The sequence below is a fragment of the Gopherus flavomarginatus genome, chromosome 18 (assembly GCF_025201925.1).
Source record: "Gopherus flavomarginatus isolate rGopFla2 chromosome 18, rGopFla2.mat.asm, whole genome shotgun sequence".
NCBI classification, from domain to species: Eukaryota; Metazoa; Chordata; order Testudines; family Testudinidae; genus Gopherus; species Gopherus flavomarginatus.
The window spans coordinates 6,344,784-6,352,918 of NC_066634.1; the positions used below are offsets into that span (position 1 = coordinate 6,344,784).

The 8,135-nt window shown below is 44.6% G+C and overlaps 1 protein-coding gene across 1 annotated transcript; it reads left to right on the forward strand.

The window, feature by feature from the left end:
* The first annotated feature begins 5,733 nt into the window (after positions 1-5,733).
* Positions 5,734-6,735, forward strand: LOC127036932 (olfactory receptor 5V1-like). Its single transcript, XM_050928217.1, has one exon. The coding sequence runs from the start codon at positions 5,734-5,736 to the stop codon at positions 6,733-6,735; it is 1,002 nt and encodes a 333-aa protein (XP_050784174.1).
* Positions 6,736-8,135: the final 1,400 nt, after the last annotated feature.

Consider the following 8,135-nt stretch of genomic DNA (forward strand, 5'->3'; position numbering starts at 1 on the left):
GGCGGGCAGGTCAATAGCCTCCCCCGTGCCCCTTCCTGAGGCATTCAGCTGGGGGGGGAGTTGGGACGTGAGACCCCCACTCCCCAGTGAGGTCTTTCCCATAACTCTTCATGCATTGCAATGGACTGGCTAGTCGGTGGCACCTGCATGTTCAAAACACTTCATCATTATTCACAGTGTTAACATACAGTGTAGCATAAAGCATACAAAGACTGTATGCAAAACAGGATCTCTTTTAAAAATTTGTTCATGACCCCTTTCATATGTTCTTGTGACCCACTTTTGGGTACAACTTCATGGGTTCAGAAAGACTGGGTGAGACAAATACCCATCAGGCATGATCTAGAATCAGGGGTTCTCAAACTTCATTGCACCACAACCCCCTTCCTCACCCTCCTAAAGTTGGGGTGTCCTTATTCTGTAGATTAGTATATTAATTATCTCAAACTTATTAGCATATATGTCACTTAGTTACCATAGCAATTGTGTGGTTAAAGTGTGTGCTAAGAGCCCTATCCTAAAATCGTAAATGATCTGGAAAAATGGGTAAACAGTGAGGGGGCAAAATTTATAGACCATACAAAACTATTCAAGATAATTAAGTCCCTGGCAGACTGCAAAGAGCTACAAAAGGATCTCTCAAAACTGGGTGATGGGGCAACAAAATGGCAGATGAAATATAATGTTGATAAATGCAAAGCAATGCGCATTGGAAAACATAATCTCAACTATATATATAAAATGATGGGGTCTAAATTAGCTGTTCCCACTCAAGAAAGAGATCGTGGAGTCATTGCGGAGAGTTCTCTGAAATCATCCACTCAATGTGCAGCAGCTGTCAAAAAAAAGCAAACAGAAGGTTGGGAATCATTAAGAAAGGGATAGACAAGAAGACAGAAAATATCATGTTGCTTCTATATAAATCCATGCTATGGCCACATCTTGAATATTATGAGCAGATGTGGTTGCCCCATCTCAAAAAAGATACATTGGATTTGGAGAAGGTTCAGAAAAGGGCAACAAGAATGATGAGGGGTATGGAACGGCTGCTGTACGAGGAGAGAATAAGACTGGGACTTTTCAGCTTGCAAAAGAAATGAATGGTAGGGGATATAATTGAGGTCTATAAAATCATGACTGGTGTAGAGAAAGTAGATAAGGAAGTGTTATTTACTCCTCATAACACAAGAACTAGGGGGTCACCAAATGAAATCAATAGGCAGCAGGTTTAAAACAAACAAAAGGAAGTATTTTTTTTCACACAATGCAGTGAACCTGTGGAACTCCTTGCCAGAGGATGTTGTGAAGTCCAAGACTATAACCAGGTTCAAAAAAGAGCTAAATAAATTCATGGAGGACAGGTCCATCAATGGCTATTAGCCAGGATGGGCAAGAATGGTGTCCTGAGCCTCTGTTTGCCAAAAGCTGGGAATGAGCAACAGGGGATGGATCACTTGATGATTCCCTGTTCCGTTCATTCCCTCTGGGGCACCTGGCATTGACCACTGTGGAAGACAGGATATTGGGCTAGACGGAGCTTTGGTCTGACCCAGTATGGCTGCTCTTATGTCCTCAAACTGATATCAGCTGCCTTCCCATCAGGTAACCCACGATTACCAATCAGCATTTTATGCACAATTGCTGCAGAATTACATTATTGAGAAATTATACTATATTTTATGAGTTTGGGTTGCCGCTGGTCAATTTACTTATGTTAATTTAATAGGCTTAATTTACGCTTGGTCTTCTCGTATTACTGCCTCATCCCTAGATTTTACTAAACACTAAATATTTAATCCTATAGAATGACCCCATAGGATATACCGGGTCTCCCACTTGCTAGATGAGTTTCCCAACTACCGAGCTTTCAGCTATTTTAGAGTGGGACACATATTTTCACAAAAAACTTTGGAAGGTTGTTGGTGTGTCCTACTGTGGAATGGGAAAACTTTTTCAAAAGCATGAAAATTTTGGAGGGGGGAGGGTAAATGTGCCTGTATGTGCAGCATGTATGTGTGTCTGTGCATGCATGAGTGTATATAGGTGTGTGCATGTGTGTGCGCAGCACTAAACTAAAACATTTTATTCAACTTAAACCAAATTTTTTAACCAATTTTGCTGAACTGCAAACAAAACCAAAAAGGTCAAGCATTCACTCAGCTCTTCTCTAGGTTAATATGTAACCTTCAGGGCTGGCTGGGGCTTTTTTGCCTCTCCAAGCAAAAAAAAAAAAAAAAAAAAAAAAAAAAAAGGGAGGGGCCCCCGCTGGAGCGGCAAAGCAGAGGGAAAAAAACAAAAAACACGGAGTGGTAAAGCGGGTGGAGGGGGAGAAACAATGGAGCAGTCAGCAAAGCAGGGGAAAAAAATAAAACAAAACCCTACAGCGCAGCCGGAGCCAGGGAGCAGGAGGACTCTCTGTGCTGCAGAATGCATGCCTGGTCTAATGGGGGGGGAGGGGAAGGGATCAGGGGGGGAGGGAGAGAAGTGGGGCGGCCACGGCTTCAGCGGGGCGCTCACTACTTGGCCCCGACCGCCGTGCTGCCTGCTGGGAGGGCTCCGCGCCGCTGTGGTCGGCGGGGAGGGAAGGACGTGGGCTGCCCTGCCGAGTTTGCTGCAGGGTGCTCCCTTCCTCCGCCTCCTACAGGCAGCCAGAGCAGCAAACAACAACAAAAAAAGCATCCGTGTCACCCTAGGTTTGGGTGGAAGCCACCCTGTAGAATCTGCCATGCCAAGCACAAGCTTGCTCGGCTGCTGCCTGGAGCCGGCTCTGGTGACCTTCAATCTGACTCCATCTGTCCCTATCTAAAGAGGGACACAATAGTACCTGCTAAGTGGGAGTAGGAGGTTGCTCAACAAGCTTCTTTAAGTTCCTCTGTTGAACCCGGAAATACCAAGCATGGCAAGCGCAAAGGCCTGGAAAAGGGAATTTCCATCCCAGGGGAAATTCCAGCATCTCAAAATTGATTTTCATCAGAAATTAGGATGAAGAATCAAAATTTGGAAATGTTCATGAAATGGAAATTCTGAAAAAAAATTGATTTGGAAACGACCCTACTCAAATGCTTTGTGTTAAAAGTGTAATTTTGATAATATAATATATTAATATCAAAATGAATATGAAAATTAGAACAAAATGGAAAAGTCAAAATGCAACTGAATGAAAAAGTAAAAATGAAATCCGCCAGTTGGCTTTTGAATTGTTTCAAAAGTTTTCTGTCCAAAATAGTGTTAAAATCCCAGCAAATATTTCAATTTTGACAAAGCCTCATTTTCGTTTGGAAAACTGTTTCATTGGGGGGGGGCATGTGTTCTCTTTGACCAACTGTAGGGGCAAGAAACTTAATTTAATGCCAAACAAAGTCATTGATTGGGATTTGTGTTACTTTCAGACACACTGAAATAATGATCAAAATGTGTCTGGCCTCTGGTACACCCATCTGTGCCACAACCAGGGACTCGTGGCACTCTGGGTTCAATCAAAGAACATAATTCTTTTCTCACATTTGTTTCTTGTTTGTGAACATAACGAGCCCTGTGTGATTCAATCCCAGTGGTGCCAAGTGTGTTTATATCCTGCTCCCTAAACCACTGCAAGGAACTGGTGGTTTACAAGAACCTTAGACATAACAAAATTCGAGTCAGTCCTGGGTGGATCTGTTTTCTTTTGTACACTGCAGACTATTTTATGCAGATTGTCTGGAAATAGGCATTTTGTCAGCAGTGTGAGAGTTACTGGTAAATTTGAATCTATCTATCTATCTATCTATCCATCTAACTTTCTATCTATCACTACACCCCCACCCCATTCCCTCTCTCTCTATTTTAGGATTTTCTGTAGCACCCAGTATGATATTATCTAAACTCACATAGGCTTGGTTTTTGTGGATACCTAGCACTGTATATCTGAAAATCAGGCCCCTCGGATCCCAAACTGGCCATTTAAAAACAAGAACTCCTCTCAAATTAATGAGTACTTCATCCTTAATTATTTTATCAAGACAAAGAGAGGAAGAAAACAATCATCATAAGCCACCTGAAGACTGCATGTTGCACTTTGGTAAGTTTCCTTTACTGCTCTGTCTTTATTCAAGACGATTTCAATGTTGTTAAGATCAAGGGTAAAATCTTTATAAGCAAATGAGTGATTTAGGAGCCTACGGGTGTTTTCACACTGCAATCACGGAATGTGTGATTGCAGTGTAGAGATACCTTTAGTCCTATTTTATCCACTAGTTAATTATCTGAGTTCAATATCAGGGGTAATGGAGGATGAAATTAGAACTAGAATAGTAAAGCCCAGACTCAAATGCAGAGAGAGAAGTGGTATACTATGTGACAGGAAGATACTAATGAGATTAAAAGGGAAAGTCTATAAAAGGGTGGTCCATCTATTTTTAATGTATGGTGCTGAGTATTGGGCAACAAAGAAGACCCATGAGCAAGCAATCTGATCCACAGGAATGTGAATGTAGCAATGGGTGAATGAGGAATGCTTAAAGTAACACCAATAAATGGAAAAAGTAGGGAGTGTAGGCTCAGAGGGTTTGATCATGTAAAGTTCCATCCTGGCAACTGTTTGGGTAAAAGCAGCAAAGAGTCCTGTGGCACCTTATAGACTAACAGACGTTTTGGAGCATGAGCTTTCGTGGGTGAATACCCACTTCATCAGATGCAACTGTGACTTCTACTAAATAGGTCAATATTGTCTCATTGTTTCCTGGTACTTTCCTGTAAAATGTTGATAAATGCAAAGTAACGCGCACGGAAAAATGTAATTCCAACTGTAAATACAAAATGATGGGATCTAAATTAGCTGTTGTTAGCCAATTGTGAAGTCAGTGTGGAGAGTTCTCTGAAATGATCCACTCAATGTGCAGCAGAGGTCAAAAAAGTGAACGGACTGTTAGGAACCCTTAGGAAAGGGGTAGATAATAAGACAGAAAATATCATAATGCCACTATATAAATCCGTGGTACGCCCACACCTTGAATATTGAATGCAGTTCTGGTTTCCCCATTTTAAAAAGATATATTAGAACTTGAAAAGATGCAGAAAAGGGCAATGAAAATAATTAGGGGTTGGGAACAGCTTCCATATGAGGAAAGATTAAAAAGACTGGGACTATTCATCTTGGAAAAAAAGATGACTAAGGGGGCATATAATGGAGGGCTGTAAAATCATGACTGGTGTGGAGAAAGTGAATAGGGAATGTTACTTACCCCTTCACATGACACAAGAACCCGGGGTCACCCAATGAAATTAATAGTCAGCAGGTTTAAAACAAACAAAAGGAAGTATTTCTTCACACTATGCAGAGTCAATAGGTGGGACTCATTGTCAGAGGATGTTGTGAAGGCCAAAAGAATAAATGGGTTCAGAAAAAAATTCAGTGAGTTCCTGGTGGATAGCCAAGATGGTCAGGGAGGCAAACTCTCGGTCTGGGGTTCTCAAACTTCACTGAATCACATCCCCCATCTGACAAAAAAAATTACTACACAACCACAGGAAGGGGGACTGAAGCTTGAGGCTGCTCCATCCCTGCCATCCTGGGTGCAGGGAGGGGGGAAGAAAAAGCCCCACTGCCACCTGGGGAGGGAGCAGAGATAAGCCAAAGCCAAAGGTTACCACTCCAGGCAGGGGGCCTGTAAGCTCAAACCCTTTAAAAGGTGTCTCAAAAGTTGGGCACCAAAGTCACTTATCGCTTTTGGAAGATCTATTTGGCTTCTTGAAGCTATGCACTACATTAATACTTTATCCTCTTCCCTTGCAGATGCAGCCGAGCAGGAGATGGGGAATAGGATAGCCGAGCTGGGTTTCACTCTCCTGGGCTTCTCTGCTTTCTCAGAACAGCACAAGTTGGTCTTTGTGGCACTCCTGGCTGTGTACTTCACGGCTCTGGTAGGCAATGGGATGATATTGATCATTATTTGGCTAGACTCTGGCCTCCAAACCCCCATGTACTATTTCCTCCAGAACTTATCCTTCCTAGACATCTGCTATATCTCTGTCACACTGCCCTATATGCTGAATAACCTTCTGGAAGAGGAGAAGGCCATTTCCTTCCAGGCCTGCTTTACCCAGCTCTACTTCCTCATTGCCTTCGTGGGAGTCGAGTGCATCCTCCTAGCCATCATGGCCTACGACCGCTACCTGGCTATTTGCCACCCGCTGCGCTATGCCGCCCTTATGAGCAGAAAGACCTGCTTGCAGCTGGTGGTGGCCTCCTGGACTTGCGGCCTCCTCAACTCGGCCCTGCACACAGGCCTCACCTCTGTCCTGCCCTTCTGTGCCTCCCACAACATTGCCCATCTGTTCTGCGATGTCCCCCAGCTCCTGAAGCTCTCCTGCTCGGACACCTCCCTCAACAAGGTCGTGCTACTGGCTGTGACAGTGCTGCTGGGCGCCATTCCCTTCCTCTGCATCGTGGTGTCCTACGTGGCCATTGCAAGGGCTGTCCTGCAGATCCGCTTTGCCCAGGCCCAGCAGAAGGCCTTCTCCACCTGCGTCTCCCACTTGGCCGTGGTCACCTTGTTCTACACCACGTGCATGTTCAATTATAACCGGCCCACCTCCGGGCACCCCTTGTATGTAGACACTCTGGCTTCCTTGCTCTACAATGTTGTCACGCCCATGCTGAACCCCCTTATATACTCCCTGAGGAACAAGGAGGTGAAGGCAGCTCTGAAACATGCAATAGGGCAAACAAAATTACTCTCTGAAAGCATGAGAGCCTGAGGGGACAGGGGAATGTCAACACTGGGCCCATCTACACCTTAAATAATAGAGATATACCTATCTCATAGAGCTGAAAGAGACCCTGAAAGGCCATTGAATCCAGCCACCTGCCTTCACTACCAGAACCAAGTACTGATTTTGCCCCAGATCCCTGAATGGCCCTTTCAAGGGCTTGAACTTAGAATCCTGGGTTTTGCAGGGCAATGTTCAAACCACTGAGCTATCCCTGTCCCCTGTCATAAATCATCTCCCTTTCCCCCATTTATCCCCTTCCTTAATGGCCCATGTGGCAAAGAGACTTGCCTACATTTCCCTTAACACTTGTAGTTGTATCATGATAATGACTAGACTTGGAAGAATTTCAGGGGTGGCCAACCTGTGGTTCCAGATCAGAGGTTAATATGCAACTCCTTGCACATGTGCTGACTCTGGTGATGGAGCTACAGGGACAAACTTTCCAGTGTGGTGGGGGGTGCTCACTGCTCAACCCCCTGCCCTGCCCTGCCCAATCCCATTCCACCCCTTCCCCCAAGAGGTACTGATTGGCAGGGCTGTCTGCAGGCAGGAGGCACTGGGGGCTGATGACGAGGAGAGCTAGTGAGCTGATGTATTACTGTGACTCTTTGGCAATGTACATTGGTAAAGTCTGGCTTCTTCTCAGGCTCAGGCTGGCCACCGTTGGTAGAATTTGAAGGACCTTAGTCATTAAGTGGTGCCTCCAGAGGTATCAAACAGTCTGGTAGGGATATTAAACCTCCTGCTTCAGGACTGAAGCAGATCTCTTTCTATTAGAGATCAAAAGGAGATCTAATCGGAGGATTATTTCCCATCTGCTACTTGATGGCTCCTACTCTCCTCTACACCACCCAGGGCTGGGCCCTGTCATAAACAGGATGCTGGGCTATATGGACCTTAGGTCTGGTCCCATCTGGAAATGCCTATGATTTTGTGCCCGTTGGTCTAAACAGTGTGGGAGTGAGCTGTTTATTATTTAAAGTGGTTAAGTGCTTCTGGAACCAGAAATATAGTGTTTAATTAGGCTGGTGTTAGGAGACTGAACACAGATGCAAACATCAGGACACCTGGGTTCTGGCTCTGAGAGGACAGTGGGGTCTAATGGTTAAAATGGAAGGGCTGGGAGTCAGTACTACTGGTGGAGAAGTGGGGCTTAGGGTGTTAGAGAACTGGGGGCTGGGTTCTATTCTTAGCTCTGGGAGGGCAGTGGGGTCTAGTGGTTTAGAGCATAATACAAGGCATCAGGACTTCAGGATCCTAATTCCAGTTATGCGACTTGTTCTTTATATGACCAAGGGCAAGTTTCTTTCCTTCTCTGGGCCACAATTTTCCACCTGGACAATAGAGGGAAAATATAATATGTATAGAGAGCAGACAACTCATAT